Source organism: Mobula birostris, chromosome 25 (assembly GCF_030028105.1).
Source record: "Mobula birostris isolate sMobBir1 chromosome 25, sMobBir1.hap1, whole genome shotgun sequence".
In the NCBI taxonomy this organism is placed as follows: Eukaryota; Metazoa; Chordata; class Chondrichthyes; order Myliobatiformes; family Myliobatidae; genus Mobula; species Mobula birostris.
The window spans coordinates 61390810-61414903 of record NC_092394.1 but is presented as its reverse complement, the minus strand read 5'-3'; the positions used below and the strand labels follow the sequence as shown (position 1 = coordinate 61414903).

The window sequence follows — 24094 nt, the reverse complement described above, 5'->3', positions numbered from 1 at the left end:
CCTGAGACCAACATAAATGTCATCACAAAGGCACAACAGTACCCCTACTATCTTAGATGTTCATGTATATTTGGCATGTCACCAGAAATTATGACAAACTTCAGTAGATGCATGAGAGTATCCTAACTGGTTGCATCACAGCCTGGAATAGAAACACCAATGTCCATGAATGGAAAAGTCTACAGAAAGTGATGGATACAGCCCAGTCCATCACAGACCCAATCCTCCTCACCATTGCGTGCACTTACTTGGAGTGCTGCCGCAAGAAAGTAACATTTATCATCAAAGACCCCCACCATCCAGGAACATGCTGTCTTCTCGCTATTGTCATTGGGCAGGAGGTACAGAAGCTATAGTTCCCACACACCAGCTTAGGGTACAGTTATTGCCCTACAACAATCAGGCTCAGGACCTGACATGAGTAACTTCACTCTCTGCAACTCTGAACTGGTTCTACAGTTTTTACAACTTGTGTGTTTTTTTTTGTTTTTTGCACGATTAGTCTTTTGGTTGGTCTTTATCTTTGCTGTAGCCATTGATAAGTTGTATTTTAACTGTAAATGCCTGCAAGAGAATGATTCTCAAGTAGTATAAGGTAATATGTACTTTGATAACAAATTTTACTTTGTCTTTGAAATATCATTAGACTTTTAAGTGGGAAACACCTAGCTGAAATTTTACTGTGCATAAAAGGAGATGCATGTTTGTTAGAGATATGGTCTATCACTCTGCTGGAGTATTGCTGCAGGTGAATATCACCTTAAATCTTCCAGCATGGATTGCTCTGAGCACTGGCAAATAAACATTTTGGAAGGATGCTTTACCCTGGCTGGTACTGGGCGTCAATGTTAAAGCTGCATTTAGGCAGGAGACTGATGTACACAGTTTACTAAGTCATTTGCCTTGCTCCCTACAGTGCTAGAAAATGTTATATGAGCAGCAGATGCATAGAAATCCCAGCATCTTATTACTCCATTATTCTTGGCAATGTCTGTCATTACCTTTCCTTTAAATCCTGGAACTCCCAACCCAACTGCACAAGTATCCTTTACCTGAAGGTAGCGAGTTACTGAAAGTAATTATGTGTCAACATGGAGAAATGGTAATAAATTTAGGCCTTGCCAGTGAGGTCTTGGTCAGGGTTATTACAAAGATATTATTGTCATAGACTTCTCTTTCCCCAAAAAAGACAGGCAGCTTGATAACCAAGCAGTATATGGCTTTTTGTAATGCTGAGTAATGTGGAGCTAGTTTGGTATCACTTCTGTAGAGGTACATTAAAGAGATTTAACAGATCTGTTTGCCATTGTGTCTAAAACATAAGATTTTAATTGTTTTCCATTTTTGTTCAGGAAAAGCTACTTGAAATCAAAGAGTACCCATATGCGAAACAAAGGCCAGCATGTCTTTTGGAAAAATATGACAGGTAAAGAGTGTGTACTTTTTGATTGCAATGAGATTGTTTAAACTTTACAGTGAAAAGAAGTTCACTTTCTGCAGAAGCGTACTGATATAACATGGAAGCATAAGTGGCTTAAATAGTATTTTCCGAGGTGGAAATGCTTAAGGTGAGCACAAGTTGAATGAGGGAGAAACTTTTAAGAGATTAGTGAGACATGGTTTTTCTTTCCCAACAGCATAGGGGGTTGCAGGGAAACATCACAGTATATAAAGATTAAGCCAAGTAGGTAGCTGATCAGTGTTTTTCCTGGAGTAGGAAGTCTAAAGTTAGAAGGCATAAGTTAAGTTGAGAAGTTGGGGGTGGGGGGGAGGAAATTAAGAGGGCTTGAGGGGGTAACTAGTCTTAGAAGGTAATCGGTATTTGAAATAAGCTGCCAGAGGAAGATTTAATTGCACCTGATTTAGTGTTTAAAAGACACTGATATGTACCTGCAAGCTACTGCTAGGTTGCAATGTTTGAGGCATTTAGACAAACATAAACAGGCAGGGAATAAAAGATTATCAGGTAGATGGGATTAGTTGGTTACGATAGTTGAAGACAAGGTGGGCTGAACTGTTCTACGTTCTAAGCATGGATGTTGGGATGTCAAAACTAGAGCAAACATTTGAAGCTTGGCAGCAAGAGGTACATAAATGTACCTATCCCCAAAACAATAGTTGATTATAACTTTTTTCAAAGCCTCCAAATGAAGATGTTGCATTGTTAAAATGAAATCTAAACTGAACACTTTTTTGAAAAACCAGGGAACACATCAGGTTCACAGACAAACTATAGAAAGATGATAGCAAAACAGCTATGAAAACAATGTGTGGGCAAATTGTTGAAAGGCATGGACAGAGTGGATGTGGCAAAGTTGTTTCCCATGATGGGGGAGTCTAATACGAGAGGGCATGACTTAAGGATTGAAGGGCTCCCATTCAGAACAGAAATGCAAAGAAATTTTCTTAGTCAGAGGGTGGTGAACCTATGGAATTTGTTGCCACGGGTGGCAGTGGAGGCCAAGTCATTGGGTGTATTTAAGGCAGAGGTTGATAGGTATCTGAGTAGCCAGGGCATCAAAGGTTATGGTGAGAAGGTGGGGGAGTGGGACTAAATGGGAGAATGGATCAGCTCATGATAAAACGGTGGAGTAGACTCGATGGGCTGAATGGCTGACTTCTGCTCCTTTGTCTTGTTGTCTCAAATAACCAATTTATAAACTTGGATTAGTGAGAAACTAATGTGGGAAATGTAAAAATTGTCCATTTTGACAAAAAAGACAGTATCTAAATGGCATTAATTTATGTAACTGGAGATGCAGAGGGATCTCTGTCCTAGTGCAAAAAAAAGTTAGCATGAAGGTAGAAGGGACATTAATAACGGCACTTTTATTAAGAGGGGAGCTCTATAGGGTAGTAATTGTGGTTCACTTTTGGGAATTACTGAGACCAAGTCCAGTGGACTGTGTCTGAAGTAGGAAAGTTAATATTTTAGTAGTTTGGAGAAGATCTTCTGCAACATTTCTTGAAATGAGATTATTACCTTGCAAACAACAGGAACGAAGGGTCTTGGCCTGAAATGTCGACTGTACCTCGTCCTAGAGATGCTGCCTGGCCTGCTGCGTTCACCAGCAACTTTGTGTGTTGCTTATTACCTTGCAACTATTTCTCATTTTTTGGAGTTCAGACTAAGTGCATATTTGATTGAGATAAGATCTTGAGGGATATTGACTGGGTGGATATGGTGAGGGCTTCTCATTTTGTGCAATGATCTGGAACTGTTGCTGTTCAAAACACAAGTATTTTTTTTTTTTTTGAGGGTCTTGCAGTTTCAGGTTACCAGTGAATTAAAATGAAAAAGCACTTGTTTTAATTCAGCATATTACATAATCAAGCTATCTTCAGTCTTTTTTTCAATGTACTGAGTAACTTTTTAATTGGTATTTCTCTAGTGAAGGCATCTGGGATCCTGAAAAGTGGCATGCATCCTTGTATCCCAATTCTGGCAGAAATTCGCCACTGGATGGAACTAAGAAGGACTGTGCTTCAGATTTGGAGAGAGCAGTTCTCAAGCGAAGAATTGCAGGTGATTCTTGTGGAAAACAATAAGTCAATTTTATTTGTCAGTTTATTTTCCAGCTTGTTTCTATTGAATCAACTCCATCTTGAGTATAGTGTTTGGCTGGCTAAATAATGAATTGAGAATCAATTAAGGATCAAGATTATATGGGATGTACAGTGCAAAGTTGTATTTTTTTGGTGATTATTTTTATCTTGTGATCAGACTCTGGTTCCCAACTCAGATGGTAATATTGTAGCTAATGTCCCACTTCACATATCAGACTGAGGTGAGTGAACCTGGAAAGCACAGATCTTGGCATGCAAGTTTTTAAGAAGGTGATTGATTTAATAAAAATGGTATGGCGGGCAATGTTCCCTCTGAGGTGTGCACACGCACACACATCTTTTGCTACTAATGCACAAAGGAATTTAAACTGTGCGCAAAAGCTGGTCACCCTCTACCTTGTTGGTATATTTCACAATCACATTTCCTTTTCCGGTTTCTGATGCAGATAGTGTTGATAGTGTGGAGCTTGCAATGATTTGTCTGCAGATTTTAAAATTGGCTTGTTTTTTATACTGAGTTTTATTGAATGAATTGTTGATGCACTAAGTTGAATTCCAAAGAGGCCAAGGGCATGAAGCACAAAAGAACTGCTAATTCATTTAAAGTAGAATGGATTAATAAAACAGAAACTGCAACATCAAAAGCTCATGAGGTTAGGAATGTGCAGCTACGAGAAATATTTATGTACAACACAAATTGGTATTATGAGTGTATTGTCACGATGCAAAAATTGCTGGAGAATTCATGTGGAAACAACTGGAGTGATAGTTAGAAACTTTTTAAAGCAATATTTGGCAGACAAATCACATGCTGTGCAATCTGGCAAGAAAATCCTTGACAGGCCTGCAGATGAATAAGAGTAAAAACAATCAAGAGGAGATCAAAGTTGTGGTGGTTTTCCAGCTGTTAAAATGAATACCGAAATATAAAAATCAGTATGCACTTGTCACTGGGCAATAAATTACACAGCGCAAGATCTTTGTGCACACTGGTCATTACAAATTGGAGGGAACATTGATGTCAAACACATGGGAAATATTTGAAGGGCCTAATTAATCTGCCGGTTCTAGCCACAAGCTCCTTTTCTTAGGTGGATTCATCTTTGATTTTAAAATCTACAGTAATTTTGACAGGTAACTCAGTCTGAGGTTATAAATTTCTTTCATAGATTCATCACAAGTATTTTACTTGGCATTGGCATTGAAACTTTAGTTTTTAATTTAGATGAATGTATAACATTATTTTTCAAATGTAACTATTAAAATATCCTTTAGAACTCAGCAGCCAATCTTCCTTGTAACTTTTTAGCAGGCATTTTGTGCTCTTAACAAGAGCGACAGCAAGACTGGCTCAGATAGGGAATAAAATGAAGGGCTGCCTCATTGAAGGTGCTCACAGTTGAAGTGTTACATCGAGTAGGTGTTGATTACCTCTGTTTTTGATTCTCAGTGGCCTGGGTCTTTGGGTGTTGTGATCATTAGATTTTATTCTGAAGTACCTGTACATATGGCTATGGGAAAGTTACTAACCTGTACTCTCCATTCTCCATTTTTCTCTGGGCCCTGTTTTAAGCAGGTTACTGTGTCTTTTCAACTTGAAAGTTCTTCCTTTTCATTTTAGGAATGCTTTGTGTTTGCAGTTAGTTCCTTTTATTTTAGTCAGACTTGATAAACTTTGTTTTTCTGAAAGAAACCAGGACTTAATTCCTGGATCGAATTTTGACAGACCTTGGGGTAGCTCCTAAGCTGTGGACTCTGGCTCCTGCAGGCTGGGAATTGATAAAATATTGTTTGTCAGCAGAAGCGCTAACTTAACTCCATCTCAATGAAGAAAAGCATATTGCAGAGGACCTTGTTCTGCATATATAATACTTATCAAGAAAGGAGACCAGTCCAACTCTGAGTGGGTCTCCCTGCTTACTGCCATAGGGAAAACCATTGCTAGAGTTTTACCTGGGCTGTTCCTTCCTGAATCCTGTGTGGAAGGAACTTGGAGGCACATAATCTTCACAAGATAACTCAAATGAAAGGGAGCAGCACCAACCTTTAATTCCAACATTGGAAGAGTAGAGAACACTCTTCAAATCTGTTGTCCACAGAAATGTCTCCATCTTGTTCATTGCAAGCCATAAAAAGCCATAGTGTGCCAACAACAACTTTTTTTGCCTGTGAAGACTGGTGTCCATAGGTGCTGCCTAGCCTGCTGAGTTCTTCCAGCATTTTTGTGTTGCTTTGACTGAAGCATGTCTGGATGGGTTTTGCCTTCATAAATTCACAAAGCTAAAGAGCCTCTACCAACCTTGCTTTGCTGCACAATATTTCACTTCTGACAGTAGATTTGCAGAAGACTCTTGAAAATGTGGACTTTTTTTCCTAGACTTGGGAGTGTCTTCAGTAAAGGCAGATTAGTTCACCACTTCTGAGCTATTAAGGGTATTTAAGATGGAACACATCTTCAGGCACATTAGACTGCTCATACAGATGTTATGCTTTTCTGTTCTATGTAATCTGCTTGTTTGGGTTACTGTTGAAGATGAGAGATAGGAGAAATGTGTGCCACCCAATCAGGATGAGCGAATTTAGGGGAGGTTTCTCTGGTGAGGGACTAGGGTTGGGCTTGGGCTTTTGAGAGGGGAGAAGAGGTTGGAGGAGTCCATAAGACCATAAGATATAGGATCAGAAGTAGGCCATTTGGCCGATCAAGTCTGCTCTGTCATTCAATCATGGGCTGATCCAATTCTTCCAGTCATCCTCACTCCCCTGTCTTCACCCTATACTCTTTGATGCCCTGGCTAATCAAGAACCTATCTATCTCTGCCTTAAGTCAACCTGGAGTGGGGCCGGGATTCAAAGGGGAAACTGAGCTTCAACTTGTGCAACACACAAAGTTGCTGGTGAACGCAGCAGGCCAGGCAGCATCTCTAGGAAGAGGTACAGTTGATGTTTCGGGCCGAGACCCTTCATCAGGACTAACTGAAGGAAGAGCTAGTAAGAGATTTGAAAGGGAGAGGGGGAGATCCAAAATGATAGGAGAAGACAGGAGGGGGGAGGGATGGAGCTAAGAGCTGGACAGGTGATTGGCAAAAGGGATATGAGAGGATCATGGGACAGGAAGCCCAGGGAGAAAGAAAAGCAGGGGGGGACCCAGAGGATGGGCAAGGGGTATAGTCAGAGGGATAGAGAGAGAAAAAGGAGAGAGAGCGCGCATGAGAGAGAAAGAATTCAACTTGTGCTTGTTGGACTGTTTTATTCAAAATGGGCCCTTTTTTTGCTTTACTAATCCTTCAGTCAAATTAAGAATTATAGCTAAATCTTTTAATTGTATGCAGTGTGCTGTCTGTTACTCAATGGGACTTGTAGCAGTAATAAAGCACGCAGCATCCGCACATACAGGGAGAATTGGGGGGACTTGCACTTCAATCTCCCATGTTTGGCGGGGCCGGCGGGTGTCTTCTCCAGACTAATGCAGCCGACGGAACCAGAGTATTACACAGATTAAACCTCAGTCCTTTGTAAGAAAAGCAAAAGGTTGTTGGAAATACTTTATACTTTATTGTTGCCAAACAATTGATACTAGAATGTAAATCATCATAGCGATATTTGATTCTGCACTTCCTGCTCCCTGGATTACAAATTGATAGTAAATATTAAAAATTTAAATTATAAATCATAAATAGAAAATAGAAAAATGGAAAGTAAGGTAGTGCAAAAAAACCGAGATGCAGGTCCAGATATTTGGAGGGTACGGCCCAGATCTGGGTCAGGATCCATTCAGCAGTCTTATCCCATTTGGAAAGAAGCTGTTCCTAAATCTGGCTGTACGAGTCTTCAAGCTCCTGAGCCTTATCCTGGAGGGAAGAGGAACAAAAAGTGTGTTGGCTGGGTGGGTCGTGTCCTTGATTATCCTGGCAGCATTGTTCCGACAGCGTGCGGTGTAAAGTGAGTCCAAGGACGGAAGATTGGTTTGTATGATGTGCTTCGCCCATGTTCACGATCTTCTGCAGCTTCTTCCAGTCTTGGACAGGACAACTTCCATACCAGGGTGTGATGCACCCTAGAAGAATGCTTTCTACGGTGCATCTATAAAAATTAGTGAGGGTTTTAGGGGACAGGCCAAATTTCTTTAGTTTTCTCAGGAAGTAAAGGCGCTGGTGGGCCTTCTTGGCAGTGGACTCTGCTTGGTTGGACCAAGTCAGGTCATTTATGATATTGACCCCAAGGAACTTGAAGCTTTTGACCTGTTCCACTTGCGTACCACTGATGTAAATTGGATTGTGCAGTCCGCTACCTCTTCTGAAGTCGACAACCAATTCCTTTGTCTTGCTGATGTTGAGGGATAGTTTATTGTCTTCGCACCATGCCACCAGGTTCTTAAATGTTCATGTGGGTAATACATTGTAATTAATATTTTGTTTTTTTAAAAAAAGAGGTTTCTTCTTTTTGCTTGTAAGGTCAGTTTCTGAACCACTGAAATAAACCTGACTTGAGTGTTAACCTTGGTTTACACTCTGGTAGATTCTCTCTGACCCAAGGACAGTGTTTTCTTTTGAGTGTTTTCTCCATCCTGCTAACAATGGGATGCTTAAAACTTGATTTGGTTCTGAAAGAAATGTTAAGTTTGCTGGAATTAATTTGCCTCCTTGGGTTTCCAAAATTGCTTAATTCTTCCTTTTTTAGCTATTTGGGAAGAACTTTAGTCTTTAAAGCAGACTTGCATCTTCAGTAAGTTCACGCCTTGTTTTAATTTCATAAAATGTTATCTTTGGTGGACCTTCAGATCGATGGAAGACTTTATTTCTGATCCAGTTTGGATTTTTGAGGTTTTTATAGTCTTTTGTCCATTTTCTAATAGTAACTGTATTAGGTGTGTGACATAGCACAGAATGATGATTAGGAGTCAAGTGGACTCTTTAATTTGAGTAATATTTGGCCCTCAGCTAGATTTTAATGAATAAGAGCAGATTAGATTATTTTTCCAGCTGGTGGGTCTCAGGGATTCAGTGGAGTTGCTTTTAGTGGTATGGGATGCCGCAAGTCATTTAGGTCTAAGTGTATAAGGGAAGGTTTAATTATTGTCCCGTTGACAAGATGTTTTGAGCTCTTCAACTTGCCTCATCTGTTATGTGACAATGCAAATTTCATTTGCTTGCTTCAGACCATTATATCTTGCCGTTTCCTATCCAAACGCCCTTTTTAAAAAATAGTAATTGCATGTCTCTACTGCCACCTCTTGCAGCTTGTTCCATACAACCACCTCCACCTGAATTCCCTCTGGGTTTCTCTCTTCTGCCTTTAGCCTTCAAGTCAGACTTTTCACCTCCAGAGCTTTTACCCTTTCAATATCCCATATTTTATTGCTGTAAAGTCATCCCTTAACCGCTCCTATTTTTAAGTGAATCTTAAGCCCACCTTGTCCAGTCTCCTTGTAATTACTCCATTTCCAGGCAACATCTTGGTGAACTTCTGTAGTGCATTGGTACTACTTCGTTCCTGTAGTGTGGCAACCAGAACGGCACAACTCTGTAGAAACAGTCAAATCTATATATTTTACAGCTGCAATATGATGTTCCAACTCCTATTCTCAAGGTCTCTGCCAGTGAAGGCAGGCATAGTGAATGGCATTGTCATTACCTTATCCACTTTCAGGGAACTTTGGGCTAGTACCACTTGATCTCTGTACACCAACACTTCCAAGGTGCCCATCATAACTCTGAAGTCAAATTCTGTTGGGACATAAGTCCAGACAAAGGACATATTAAATTTATTTTTGCCACTTCTGTGCCCAATTTTCCAGTTCATCTGTGTTTTTCTTAACCTTGCTCTCAATTTTCATATCATTGACAGACTTGCAAATCAAACACTGTACCTTTTTTGTCAAATCATCTCTATACTGATCCCTACCATTGGTTAAAGACTTCCAGACATCAAAACTACCCTCTGCCTCCAATCACTCCAGCCAACCTTTGAACGTTAATTTTCAGTTAAAATATGACCTTGTCAATCACTTGTGGCAAAGCTAGACCTAACTTTCTGTAGGCTAGTGTTGAGTAATCTGTCATTGGCAGTGATAGTTGGAGGTCTAGACTTCACCCAGTGGTTGTTGACTACCTGTTTTGTGATGCTGACTGTTCACAACTCTAGGATGGGGCTTTCAAGTGTTTGAACTTGTGATTGGCTGTCAGCCAGGCTCAGCCTTTTCTATACCCAACTGCTCTTCAGATATAGCAGGAGATAACAGTTAATCTTTCTGCATGATTCAATTCTCATCTGAATGATTGTTAGCGTGAAACATTTAAGTTTCCCTCTTGCCAATGCTGCTTAATCTGTTATTTGGAGCATTTTCTGTTAATTAAATTACTGACACTGGAATACAACTTTCTGTTTTTTTTTCATCTTCATGGAAAGAAATGTTTTTTCCCCCAGTCCAGGCTAATGTACTTGATCCTGTGAAAAGGGCCAGTAAACCAAATTTAGTTGAGGGGTTAATGATGAACCATGGCTATCCAGCCATTTTCTAACGTAAACATGAGAAATTCTGCAGATGCTGGACATGCTGGACTGACGAAGGGTCTCGGCCTGAAACGTCGACTGTACCTCTTCCTAGAGATGCTGCCTGGCCTGCTGCGTTCACCAGCGACTTTTATGTGTGTTACATCCCATTTTCTATATCATTTTGTGCTTGTTAAAGATAAACATATCCCTCTTCATCCACTCTTTGATCAAACCATTTGTTTCTTGTTTTTCATGTAATGAGTTGGTGTACAGTATTAGATTTGGAGTTTGGGTTATACTGGCATTGATGGAAAATTGATAGGCAAGATGAGGAATGTCAGGGTGGCAGATAGTGCTGCAGCCCCAACTTTGACATCATTTAGGAGTGAACCATACACAAGTGGCATGAATTAGGGTGGGCTTGTGAGGATGCACTGTTGAAGAGTTTGAATGAGTGGACAGATAGATGATACGTGCTTGACAATGGATAAGTGAAGTTGTTAACTTTGTTAGGGAAAAGCCAAGGCTGAATATTATTGAGTAGGGGACTAATTAAAAATGGATCTCATTGTCCTTTACATGAGTTACTGAAAGCAAATGTGAAGTCTGCAAGCAGTTAACTAGAATCTTTCATTAACTCTTTTATTTTGAGGTTTTCAGTGCAGAACCAAGGATGCCCAGCAGATTATCGGCATCCAATTGCCCACCATTGAGAACATCTGCCATAAACGCTGCCTAAGCAGGGCAGAAAGCATTATTAGGGATGCATCTCACCTTAACCATGGACTCCTTACTCTCCTCCCATCCGGTAGGCGCTACAGGAGCCTCCGCTTCCACACCAGCAGGCACAGGAAGAGCTTCTTCCCTGAGGCTGTGACCCTGCTGAACCTTTCATCACAGCGCTAAGCAGTATTGCATCCGTATGGTACTGTCTCAGTACTTTTATATTTGTGTGCTGTAGCACTTTTATTTGCAGTTATTTTGTAAATAACACTATTCTTTGTATTTCTGGTCAGATGGTAAATGCATTTCATTGGCTTTGTATCTGTACTCGGCACAATGACAATAAAGTTGAATCTAATGTAATAGTATACAAGATTAGGCAACTTTGGTCTCTATCTGGGTAACCAAATCATATTATATCCTATGCTCATTCTTGATGACAGGATTGTATTGGGGATCCACCAAGGCATGAATTCTTTAAAGGATGAGGTGATCTCATTAAAACTTAGTAAATTCCGGCGAAACTTGGCAAGTTAGATGCAAGGAGCAGGTTACCTTCTGAATGGGAGAGGATCTCTATTAAGGGATTGTCATTTCAGAATGGTTTAGGCTGAGATTGCTGTTCACTCAGAACTACTACCAAGGTTCTGGCAGCTAAGGCATTGAATATATTTGAAGATGGTGGATTTCTAGACATGGGCATCAAAAGAAAGTCAATCAGCCAGCGTGTATTAAATGCCAGGACAGGCTCTAAGGGCCAAATGGCTGACATATAAGTGGCATATAAAAATACAAATTTGTTCTTAATAGATGTGGTAGTATTAAGTTAGAGATATTAGTTCTGATTTTGTTTCTCACTGAGTGGAAGGTGGGGCATTAAATGGCCTTCAGCTTTTAACTAAGTAGGCTCATATCTGTTCTTTATGACATGCAATATGGGTGATCTGGGAAAGCAGAATCTGGTATTGAATTTGAGTCAGAAGGTGCACTTTAATATCTATTTTTGACCGTGAAAGTACATTGATCAAATGTCTATACTTGCTCTAGATCCACGAGAGAGAATAAAGGAAGAAGATCTTGATGTTGTACTCAGTCCTCAGCGCCGAAGCTTTGGTGGTGGCTGTCATGTGACCAATACCTCCAATAGTCGACGATCTGGAAGCCCATTGGAAAATAAAGAGAATGAAAATATCCGCGGGTTGGGTTGCCAGCGGAGAATTGGAAGTGGACGTATAATAACATCAAGAACCTTTGATCGGGATGGCAGAGACAAAGACCTGCGTGACAGAGATGCTAGAGAAGGAAGGGAGCGAGACTACAAGGAAAAGCGCTTTAGGGTCAGATTTGCTTCAGACTCTCTCTTTGTAATTGTGACTACACGATTGAGGGAAAATTAACCACCAGAGATGTATGACTTGGCCATTGGGACCCATTATCCCAAAATCCAGTCCCACAGTGTAGTTTGGAGGGACAGGTGGCCACTGGGTTAGAATTTAGGATGTGATCCACTAGTTAGTGTGTGGGGGGGGGGGGGGGGCAGTGGCAGTTCTTGTTTAGAGTTGGAAAAACTATGGAGGAACTAACTTATGAAGTCACTAGGAGTTAACTTGATTAGTGTTTATTATCTGGAAAGGTACTTGCATTGATCTTTGCCCTTATCGCTAGTTGATAACAGTACTTGACAACATTAGTGTTTTGGGGTACCTGTGAAACTAATAGGCTTGATGACATTGCATGATATTCTATTAGCAACCATATGATAGCATTTTATGACTAATAATGACTTGTCAAGCAATTAAGATCTTAATACCCCCCTTAATAAGGAAGAGAATTAATTGTGCCCTAAATTGGAAGCAACTTTTCCAATGTAATGTATCAAGTCTTAAATCTTGAAATGTGATCTAAACATGCGAGGCTTCATCTGCCAAGTGCATGATATGGCTGGGAAACTGGCTGAATCTTAGACGTAGTGCTTTTCATTTTTGCAGAGAGAGTTTGGTGATGGCAAACGTGTTTTTGGTGAGCGGAGACGATGTGATTCCTATACGGAAGAGGAGCCTGAATGGTTTTCTGCTGGCCCTACTAGTCAGTCAGAAACAATAGAGCTGACGGGTTTTGATGATAAAGTGTTATTGGAGGATCCAAGGCGGGCAAAGAGGTGGAGAAAGCGATCAGAAACCCTTAAAGAAGGTAATATTTTCATCCTTCCAGTGAAAATAGTTGTATAGCAAACAGCACATGTTAAACACATAATTCCCTATTTTGATTTTTGTGGCGTTATAGAAATGTCCCTGCTCAAATTTTTCAAGTATGTAGACTGATTTGATGGCCTAAAGTTTAAGAGATTTCATTGGCTTTTTTCTCAATTTACAGTTCTTGGTAAATTGACATTGCTTCATTCACTGAGGTACAGTGAAAAACTTGCATACTGTTCATGTAGATAAATTCATTATAGCACTGCATTGAGGTAATAAAAGGTAAAATTATAAATGCAGAATAGTGTTGGAGTGCAGTGCTGATACAGTAGTAGAGGCCACGTTATTGTGCTAGGGAACTATTCAATGATCTTCCAACAGTGAGATAGAAGCTGGAGCAAAGGAACTGAAGGACTAATTGTTTAAATTTGTTCACACCACGGAGCTAGGAACACTTCAAGAACATGGGGTTGTGTTAAGATTCTAATGGAACTGAGTGATCAAAGTTGTAGAATGTCATGAAAATGTGAAATTGGTCATTTAAGTGTGTGGAAATGAAGTGCTGGGTGTCCTAGGGCACAATATACCAACTTCAAGTTATTAAAGACTGTTTATTTCTGAGCTTTTATTTTTGGAGAGGGAATTAGTGGAAGGGTGATGCATGAAAGTTAGATTTCAGTTTGTGTGCCATTGTTAAGACTACATATGGAATACTGTAGTTTTGTGGGTGGCAACCGGGAGATCCTGTCTGTTGTGGTGGACGGGGCAGAGGTAGCACCAGATGCAGTAGATGACCCCATCATCTATTGCATCCGGTGCTCCCGGTGCGGCCTCCTCTACATTGGTGAAACCTGACGCAGATTGGGGGACCGCTTCGTCAAGCACCTCCGCTCCACCGGCCACAACAGACAGCATCTCCCAGTAGCCACCCGCTTCAACTCTGCTTCACATTCCCATTCAGATATGTCCATACATGGCCTCCTCTACTGCCATGATGAGGTCAAACTCAGATTGGAGGAGCAACACCTCATATACTGTCTAGGTGGTCTCTAGCCCCTTGGTATGAACATTGAGTTCTCCTACTTCTATTAATTCCCTCCCCCTCCCTTCCCCATACATATTTCACTCTACCCCCTCCCCCAGCTGCCTACTACCTCCCTCATGGTTCCACCTCCTCCTACTACCCATTGTGCTTGCCCCTATTCCTTCACCTTTCCTGCTTCCCCTCCCCCACCCCTTTATCTTTCCCCTTACTAGTTTTTCACCTGGAACCTACCAGCCTTCTCCTTCCCACCCTCCCTTCCCCCCCCCCCCCCCCCCACCTTCTTTATAGGGCCTCTGCCCCTTCCCTCTTCAGTCCTGATGAAGGGTTCCGGCCCGAAACGTTGACTGATCGTTTCTACGGATGCTGCCCGACCTGCTGAGTTCCTCCAGCATGTTGTGAGTGCTTCTAAGATACTGGATAGACAAGGATTGATTAGAGATAGTTAGCATGGCTTTGTGCATGGTAGGTCGTGTCTGACCAATCTTAGTTTTCTGAGGATATTAGCGGGAAAACTGAAGGCAAGGCAGTGGATGTTGTCTACATGAACTTCAGCAAGGCATTTGACAAGGTCCCACAAGGGGGGTTGTTCAAGAACATTCAGTTACTTGGCATTCCAGACGTGGTAGTAAATTGGATCAGACATTGGCTTTGTGAGAGAAGAGAGAGGTAGCAGATGGGTTACCTCTCTGACTGGAAAATGACATTGAGTTTATTGCAGAAAAGTGTGAGGTTGGACTTTGAGAGGACAAACCAGGGTAGGTCTTGCACAGTGAATGACAGGGCACTGAGGAGTGCGGTAGAACAAAGGGATCTGTGAATACAGGTCCAGAATTCATTGAAAGTAGTGTCACATGTAGATTGGGCTATGAAGTTTTATGACCCTAGGTATTGAGTACAGGAGTTGGGATGTCAAGTTGAAGTTTAAGACATTGGTGAGGCCTAATTTGGAGTACTGTATGCAGTTTTGATCACTTGCCGACAGAAAGATATAAATGAGATCGCAAATTTTCTCTGTACTTTTTCAAAGATGTTGCTGGGACTGGAGTTATAAGGACAGATTGAGTAGGTTGGGACTGTATTCCTTAAGGTAGAAGATTGAGGGGAGATTTGAGAGGTATACAAAATTGAGGGGTATCATTTAAAATAGGGTGAAAGGTGAAATGTTTAAGGGGAACATGAGGGGTATCTTCATTCGGTGGTGAGTGTGGGATAAGCTGCCAGCGCTAGTGGTGGATGGCAATTTTGATTTCAGCACTTGGGTCGGTATGTGGATGGAAGGGGTATGAAGGTCTATGGTCCTGGTGCGGGTTGATGGGACTAGGCAGTTTAAGTGGCTTGGCATGGACTAGATGGGCTTGAAGGACCTGTTTCTGTGCTATAGTTTTCTGTGACTCAAAAAGCAAATTGATATCTATGTACATGATGAAAAGGCTCAAAGCACCTTGGTAATGAGTAGGACAAATTTTAGATGGCTTTACAAAAGCAGGAATAATGGGACAAATGGCTGCGCTCTGCATCCATATTAGAAGCTATTTGCACTTTAAGAAAGCGGATTATTTTGGGCTCCATTATGGGTTAGGGATAAAAGATTAAATTTGTAAATAAGATGGTGACTATTAAGACTAGACATGGATCATTAAACCTAAATTTATTTAGCTATTTGAACATTTGACTTGCTGCAGTAATATTTAGGCCCATTCTCTACCATTCCACTGATTTGCCACATGTTGCAATTTATTGAGGCAGCAGCTATAACATTCGAGGTTAAACACGTTATGGCAAAAATATGAAGGTATAAGAAATCTATAACTTTATTCCACATTGTTGAATATGAGCACTGCAATAGCTGAATTTAATTTGGTTTCTGCCAATATATGGATTGCTTAATATTTTTGAAAGCTTGTTGATTGTTTTCTAGGTGTAGAATGCAATGGTGCTGCCCAAGCAGAGATACCTATTGTTTCTGCATCAGAAGCTGACCAGGAAGTTCCCCAGGAAGCAGTCCTGCCTGAACCCTCACTGGGGGACTTTGATTTCAATGAGTTCTTCAACATGGAGAAAAGTGTACCTGGACTAGCATCGGTTAGTTGGCACATTTGGTGTTGGGAAAAGATGTAATGATCCACCAATAGCTAATTGCTCTGGTTGGATTATTATAGAACCAAAGGGAAGATAACGATCCATCGGTTTGTGGTGGTGCACATCATAAAATCTTTCACTAATCTAAGTCCTCCAGGCATTCATAGCAAAAACAACTTTAAACAAAACACCTGCATGTAAGCATACAGCAAATGCCAGAAGCTTTGGGTCAGACAGCTTCTGTGGGAATGGAGCAGTTCTGATAAAAGTACTAAGCTTAAATTTTTTCTTTCCAAATACTGTTTGACTGAAGTATTTCTGGTATTTGGTTTGCTTTTGGGCATTCTTGAATTGATCTCAAACTGGTGTTTGAGTGCACTTTCTTTTTCATGGGCTGTATTTTGTTGCTGTGCTCCAGCCCTTACAAAAATTGTTTGCAGCATTAAAAGTAGACTCTTTGTTTAAGAAATGAGGTATTAAGGGAAATGTAAAGTCCTCTGATTACTGAAATTATTTCAAAGGGTTGTCTTGACACCCTTGCATAAAAGATACAGGAGGATATTTGCCTGTGGTTCCTGCTCTGCTCTTGATAAAATGGCTGAGACAGTGACTTAATGCTGTATAACCACGATCTATGTATTTTAATACCTGTGACTAACAAGTCCTACACTTAAAATCTAAAACTGCAGTTTGTAAAATGTTCTTAATCCTGTTGCGGAGACAGACAACATCAATTTAAACCACTTATGAAGGAATATGGCTGAACTTGCTGCTATGCTACCTGCCATTTAATTGAATGAGGTTTTTACTTGGGAGGCCAAGTTTCTAACACTTGAAAGACTACATTGCTGCCTCAGCATGGGGCAGCTAGCTGCACCTTCAGAACCTCTAGCTACCTAATGAAGCTGGACTCCTACACATACTGTTTAAAAATATGATTGTAGCCTTTCATGTTTGTGTGGAAATTTTGGATTTTTGCAGGCATTAGCACTCAGGACATGGAAGGGATATTTACTTTCTAATATTTGGAGCTTAAAGTGTAGCATTAATCATACTTTATACTTTTATACTTTATACTAAAATCATAATTTATAATTAGCATTAGTTTTCTGGGAGTTCTCAGCTTAGAGGCTGGTTTTCCAACTAATGAAGCCTCTACTACTGCCCCATAGGTTTCTTGAGTCACCCAGTGGATCTTGGAACTATTGAAATCAATGGGCAGTCTGCAGCACAGATGAAATCAGAAACTCATTGCCTACTTAAACTAACACTAGCAAAGAAATGGCCACATGTAAAAGCGAGGTCCTAGATTTTGGATTAACCATTCTCACATCAGCTTGTTTCAGTATTTGCACGTAACAGTTAATAAAGGCATCTTGCGAGACCATGGATCTGCACCTGGAAAGTCTTCACTCTCCAGGGCGCAGGCCTGGGCAAGGTTGTATAGAAGACTGGCAGTTGCCCATGCTGCAAGTCTCCCCTTGGATTTCTAGCATCTGCAGATTCTGTTTGGATTTCTCATCTTTAACTTTCCACCATTTAAAGTGTATATTCTGTCCTGAAACCCGCTTGTCTAATAATTTCAGTTCCATATTTTTCCTGAATTAATCTAGTTGCTTAGTATCTGTAATTTATTTCTATCTCATCTACAGTAAGTAATTATCAATTGACAGCACAACATTCTTGGATTGGGAAAGGTTCACAATTAATGAGCAGAGCATGTAAATGGAGATGGGAATAAAACCTGCTCAGTTCCAAGATATTTTGCATGACATTGGTAGTCATCCAGGCATTAGGTTATGAAAATATTGGGACCAAGGATCAAGTGCATTCATTATATTGGGGGGGGGGGGGTGGCGAGTGGGCCCCCAGTGTTAACTTTTTTTGGGGGGTTGAGGAAGGTACACTTAAGCTTTCTCGTGCATAATGAATTAAGGTCTTGAAGGAACTTAGCAGGTTGATTTAGGGTTGATAAATAATGTAGAACTTGCGTAGGGGTGATAGTAGTGAAAAGGATAAATGGCTGTATAAACTTGATAGTTGCACAAATAATAGTCAGAATTCAAATTATGACAGAACCAGAGTGAGTGGTTAGCCTTGAATAGTAAATGTTTGGGACGTGGTGTTCTAAAGAAGAGAAATTGATTAGCAGCCATAAATAACCTTCTGGAAAATGCATGTACATTAAAGTAATTTCTTCATGAGACTCAACTTTTTCAGTGAATTTTTAACTTCTGGAATGTCTGCAAAGAACTCTCTGAACAGAATCTTCGATTGGTCTTTGGCGGTTGGTCTCATTTAGGAGAACCTTGAATTGGTGTAGCTGAGGACTGCATTCACTCAATGTAAAACCATTACTAATCTAGATTGTATACTAGTCAGCGTTTTCATATTTTGAGCTGGGATTTTTTTTTTACAATTGCTTTGTGGAGCTTGACGATAACACTCGATGTGTGATGCACTTAATGTTAAGTTTCTTCAAACTTCTGCAAATTTTGCAAGTGCAAGTTGAACAATTTCTCAACTTGCATGCAACAGTTGAAATTTTTTTGTTGCTGTTCAAATGTGAAAACCTTGAATGAATTAATCAAAGCTTGGTTTTAAGAAGGGTTAAATTTGGTTTTGGCTCTTTGGCATATTAAAATTACAAATGTGTAAATATTCCAAGTTTGAATTGATCTATGGTTGTTGATTTGGGATAGTTGCTTGGTCTCAATCCTAATTTGTTTCTTTGGGCTGACTAAACCCATAGGACTATAGAATTAAAGTCACGAATATGGTTATGCCAGTGTTATAGGACAAGCAGGAACAGTCCAATCTTTTTGCGTATATAAACTCCAAATATTTTACTTTGAATTCTTGAAAAAAGTAACAATTAGGAATGTCAATGAAGATTGAATGCATTTGTTATGCCCATCACTAATGAATATGTAATTAAACTTAAATGGTAATACAGTTATTGGGAGAGGTGATTGTTCTTGCATTAATACTGTAAAGCAACAAAGCTGCAAGGTGGCGATACATTCAGCAGTCCTATTTATCGTTGGGAAATCAAGTTCCAAATTTAGCACCAAAGGGCTGTATGATGTAAGTTCAAACATTCTTCTATGTCACTTCCTCATTGCATTTGGTTTGATTATGACATTAATTCTGATTTTCTTTTAACTAGATGATTGAAGAGGTGCTTGGAGAAGGATCAGTGTCATCCAGCCGGTTCAGTCAGTGGTTCTCAAGTAACTTAAGTAGACCAGGTAGTCGCTCCAGTAGCCTACGGTCTACCCCACATGAAGAACTTGAGAAGCTTGCTGGTAAATGGCTTTTGTCTAATGGTTGAAGTCTTCTCCCATTATCTTCAAATACAAATGTAGTTGTTAGTTCTTGGATAACAGATTATCCAATAACACCCCCTTTGGGGGTCATAAGGTGTGGTAAAATCTCATTTCTTGAGTAATTTAGATTTGTAAAGATAAATCTAAAGTTGGAATAAGTAGTACAACTTTCAGCATGGGTTGGGGTGAGATGCCTGTGATGTTTAGTATTGCAAAATGAAATTAAGTAAAGCTTTTGGGTAGCCTACACTGAGTAGTGAAAGTAACTTGTCTCATTACTTGAAGTATATTTAATGCAATGGTTTAAAGACATTGGAAAGTTACCAATCTACTGGCAAATTCAGATGACAAACACCTCTAGTGAATTTGCAATTAAAACAAATGGGCAGTAGCTGAAGTTTTGGAGGAAATAAAAGTTCAGATCAAGTATGAAAACTCCATTTGTATAAAATTATCTCGTGGCTTGTTTTGTTTGAATATCATAGTCAGATTGCAATTTCTGCCCAATCTTTCACCTCTGTTTAAACACTCCAGGATTAATTGAAATTTGTCTAGTAGCAGAACATGGTGGTATATTAAGATATGACTTTGAGTCAACCTGATTTCTTAGCACTGCTTAGTAAAATGTGTAAAGATCTTACCAGATCTTAGTAAAATGTGTAAAGATCTTACCAGATCTTAGTAAAATGTGTAAAGATCTTACCAGATCTTAGTAAAATGTGTAAAGATCTTACCAGATCTTAGTAAAATGTGTGAAGATCTTACCAGATCTTAGTAAAATGTGTGAAGATCTTACCAGATCTTAGTAAAATGTGTGAAGATCTTACCAAATCTTAGTAAAATGTGTGAAGATCTTACCAGAACAGATTTGGAATGAGAAAAGAAATCCTAGTGCTGAAATTACGTGTGGAAATGTAATGACAGTGGTTGAATTCAAGAATACAAAATGGGTTTTCCACTGAACTTTCAGTATACCTTGTAATAGGTTGCATTATTGTTTCTCTTGGGGGCTGGAGGTGGGGTAGAGAAATGAGCTAGCTTGAACATATTTGGCATTCCTTCTAGTGTGCCCTAGTTCAAGGCAATTAATTCAAAAGGAAAATTTAAGTGAAGCACAAAAATTAAATGCATGTTAGCAAACACAAGGAAATCTGCAGATGCTAGAATTTCAAGCAACACACATTAATGTTGCTGGTTGACGCAGCAGGCCAGGCAGCATCTTTAGGCCAGGACTCCTGATAAAGGGTCTCGGCCCGAAACGTCAACTGTACCTCTTCCTAGAGATGCTGCCTGGCCTGCTGAATTCACCAGCAACTTTTATGTGTGTTGCATGTTAGCATTTGAATTGAAGAATTGTTGCTTTATTCTCATGGGAAGAATTTGTGACATTTTGTGTATGGCATGTTTGAAACAACACACCAGACATTGCTAGACATGATAGCAGTGTTTACTCATTTATCTCTTCAATTCATATCAGTAATTTCTAGTTTCTTTCAGTTTCATTCAACTTTATTCTCCTAAGCTACTTTGGGAACTTTCAAACTTTATTTGAAATTTTTGCTTCAGAGGCCAAACCTGTATTCTCGAAATATTAGAGGTAAAAATCAATCTAAATCATTTGGGCTACATCAGGCCCTGATGTGGCCTAATAACTAAAGTAGCGCACACAAACTACCATAAGCAACCTCACTTGAGTTCAGTGCACAGAGAAATCCTTACTAGTTTGTGGCTGGATAAAGAATTTTTCCCCCCAAAGTTTTTAAGAGAATATCAGGTTGAATATTTTGTTTCTGTAATGTTCAGGGACTTGGCTGTCTAATAAGCAACCATAATTGTAACAAATGGGGAATGTATAGTTTTGCAAATTTTGAAAAGCAGGATGTCCACATTTTTCCCATTGAATTTTCTTTGTGAATTGCGAACCTTAAAGCAAAAAATAGATAATTGACACCACACCTAAGGTTGGTTGAATCTGAGGTAGCTGATAATGGTTCTGTGAACAAGGTGCATGAAGTCAACTTTCTGTGGAAGTTTCTGTAGTGTTCAAAGTTGATGTTTTCAAATGCCGCCTAGGACTTGTAACACATCATCTGAGGTTACATGATAGTAAATGCTGTATTGACATCTGTTTTTAGATTTGTGGAAATAATTCTGCTGACATTTGAACGGGCTTGGAAAACAATCCCATTTTGGTCATTATTTGACACTTTCTCATAAGTGATCAACTCTACCTATTTTATCTATTGTTTCTGAAAGACAACTTTTTTTGAAGTGGGCTCTTCTGAGCTGCCTGACTTGCTGAGTGCACTGGCATTTTTTTTTTTTTTTTTTTTGGTTTTATTTCATGTCCAGCATCTGCGGATTTTGATTTTTACACACTAATTTATGTGGTGTGTTTCATTAACAAATCCCAAAACTGGTGTTTTGAGTTGCTATTTTTCTATTACCTCATTAGAACTACAGAATTCAAGTTCATTGTAGTACAGTATCTGTGCACCAGTCAGCAAACTACATGACCAAAGGCGCATTAAAGGAGTTTCCTTATGGTGAGATGCATTTATCACAAGTGCCAGCCTCTGGTTCATCTAGAAAATATAATTATAAAGTTCAGATTGCTTATGAGTAACTTCATAGACAGTGTTTCCTTGCAATTATCAATACTCATCTGAAAGCACATATGCTCTCATCTGCTGTCTGGCTCCATCTGACAAAGCAGTCCCAAGTTGTATTGGGGAAGCTACAACTTGTAATATTTAGAACTTTGGTGTTAACGAAGTCTAACAAGTGTTTTTGTTTTGGTGGTACAGGTCTGGAGCAAAGGATCCCAACTCCTGTTTCACAGCTTGGAAACTACTTTGCTCCCATTCCATCACGAGAAGATAACAAGGAGATTAATAAAAAGGTTGATATTTTAGAAATACTGCGAAAAGCAAATGTGGATGTGAAACCACTGCTGTCCAGTCTTACTGCCAACAAGGAGAAACTAAAGGAGAGTTGTATGTGTCTATTTCTGCATATTATTTAACAGTTGAAGTTTAAATTGTATTAATTGGTTTAAAAGATTGCCAGGTTAATTACCCTGTGTGTGTATATATAGGCAGGGAAGTGGTGGAGTTGTGAAGATGGGTGCAAGATAAAATTAGAATTGGAGTAAATTGTTTTTTCATGGAACTGAAAGGCAGTGTTTCCATGCCAGCTGATTCCAACCATAGTGCTAAGTAACTGCTCTTGGCCACTTCACCACTGCTTTGATTATATGAATATTCTTTGTACTTGTGAAAATACAAAACATAGCTTAATTATTACTTGTCTGTCAGCAGTTTTGGTTATTGTGGAACCATTTATTACTGCCACAGGGATTTAACAGCCCTGCAAAGCTGTATCTGTTTCTCTGTTTTCGCTGTGAACTTGGTGCTAAGCTTCAAGAAACTTTTGTCACTAAAAAAATTATGTAGTTGATTTGAAATGTAGACAAGTATGCACAAGTGATCATGAAGGTGCTATGTGTGTCTGAAGTGCTCAGTTTGTAACTGGACTGTTTAATGGATTGTTTCGATATAGTGTATGATCTCTTCTGTTTTGCAGCACAGACTGGAGTGGTTTTGTCTGTTGAAGAGGTGGAAGCAGAACTGAAGGGTCTCAAAGTGGAATCCGAGAGGAAGCTTGCCACACCATTCATGGTGGAACATCTGGAACAGACTCTAACTGCATCATCTGGTCCCAAACAAATACAAAAAAAAGACACAGATATGACTGCTTTCAATAAGCTAGTTAATAGTATGAAGGCAAGTGGAACTTTGCCTTTGCAATCAAAGCCCCCTGTAAGTACAAAGTTGACTGCAGATTGAAGTCATAAACATGAATATTTTTGTAATCATTTGATTATTTTATAGTTCATGCTTGGTGATGGGCATAATGAGTAAAGCACTTGCAAATTTGGAGCATAAGTTCATTGTCCAAAAAAGTGCAAGCCTTTGACATTGGACGAGGTTATCATTTTTAAACCAAGTTCCTGCGTGTCTCATAACCATGGCATTCTAATGGGGTCTGATTAACATTGGCTTTGTACAGTTCATTGAGTTAAGTAAGTTAAGCAACATTGTGTTAACTAAGTACGTCCTTTGTACTGAGGTATAATGTTCAAATATTACAACAGGAAATTTCATCTCATTTCATTTGGGGAAAATAACACAAACTGCTTCCAAGAAATTTAGACTCCAGATTCCAACATCTGCAGTCTCTGGTTTCCAAGTAATTTGTTCTCAAATGGATGACTTAATGTAAAAGTATCCATTGAAGATGTGAATTTCTCCTGAATCTTAAGCCTATGTAAGCTTGTTCTCTGCACATTTGAAACAAAGTGCATTTGACCTAATTTGGATAGGTGGCCTTGAAATTTTGGTATTTCCGGTATTAATTTGATTTGCTTGTATCAAAAAAGATGTAGTAATAGGTTAATTGGCTCCATGTGTTGAGGTGGATATAATTGTGGGAAGAATAAAATGGGATTCTACATTTGATGTAAAAAGGTTTGATGGTTGGCATGGACTGTGTGGGCTGAAGTATGTTTGTGTGTCCTTGTCTTGCTATAAGCAATGTATCTGTAGAAAGACATTTTTTTGAAGAATGCTTAATGAATTTGTTCACCCTGAGATTATCTTGAC

The 24094-nt window shown here is 39.5% G+C and overlaps 1 protein-coding gene across 2 annotated transcripts in view; it reads left to right on the top strand.

The window, feature by feature from the left end:
- eif4enif1 (eukaryotic translation initiation factor 4E nuclear import factor 1) overlaps positions 1-24094 on the top strand; it is a 52959-nt gene that overhangs the window by 15914 nt on the left and 12951 nt on the right. The window contains exons 3-10 of one of the 2 annotated variants that reach the window (XM_072243729.1): positions 1353-1426; positions 3393-3526; positions 11830-12119; positions 12771-12972; positions 15941-16104; positions 19271-19409; positions 22238-22426; positions 23016-23251. In XM_072243729.1, the coding sequence (XP_072099830.1) occupies positions 1353-1426; positions 3393-3526; positions 11830-12119; positions 12771-12972; positions 15941-16104; positions 19271-19409; positions 22238-22426; positions 23016-23251 (1428 nt within the window). The remainder of the gene's footprint in view (positions 1-1352; positions 1427-3392; positions 3527-11829; positions 12120-12770; positions 12973-15940; positions 16105-19270; positions 19410-22237; positions 22427-23015; positions 23252-24094) is intronic. The other variant, XM_072243730.1, reaches the window with a different exon arrangement.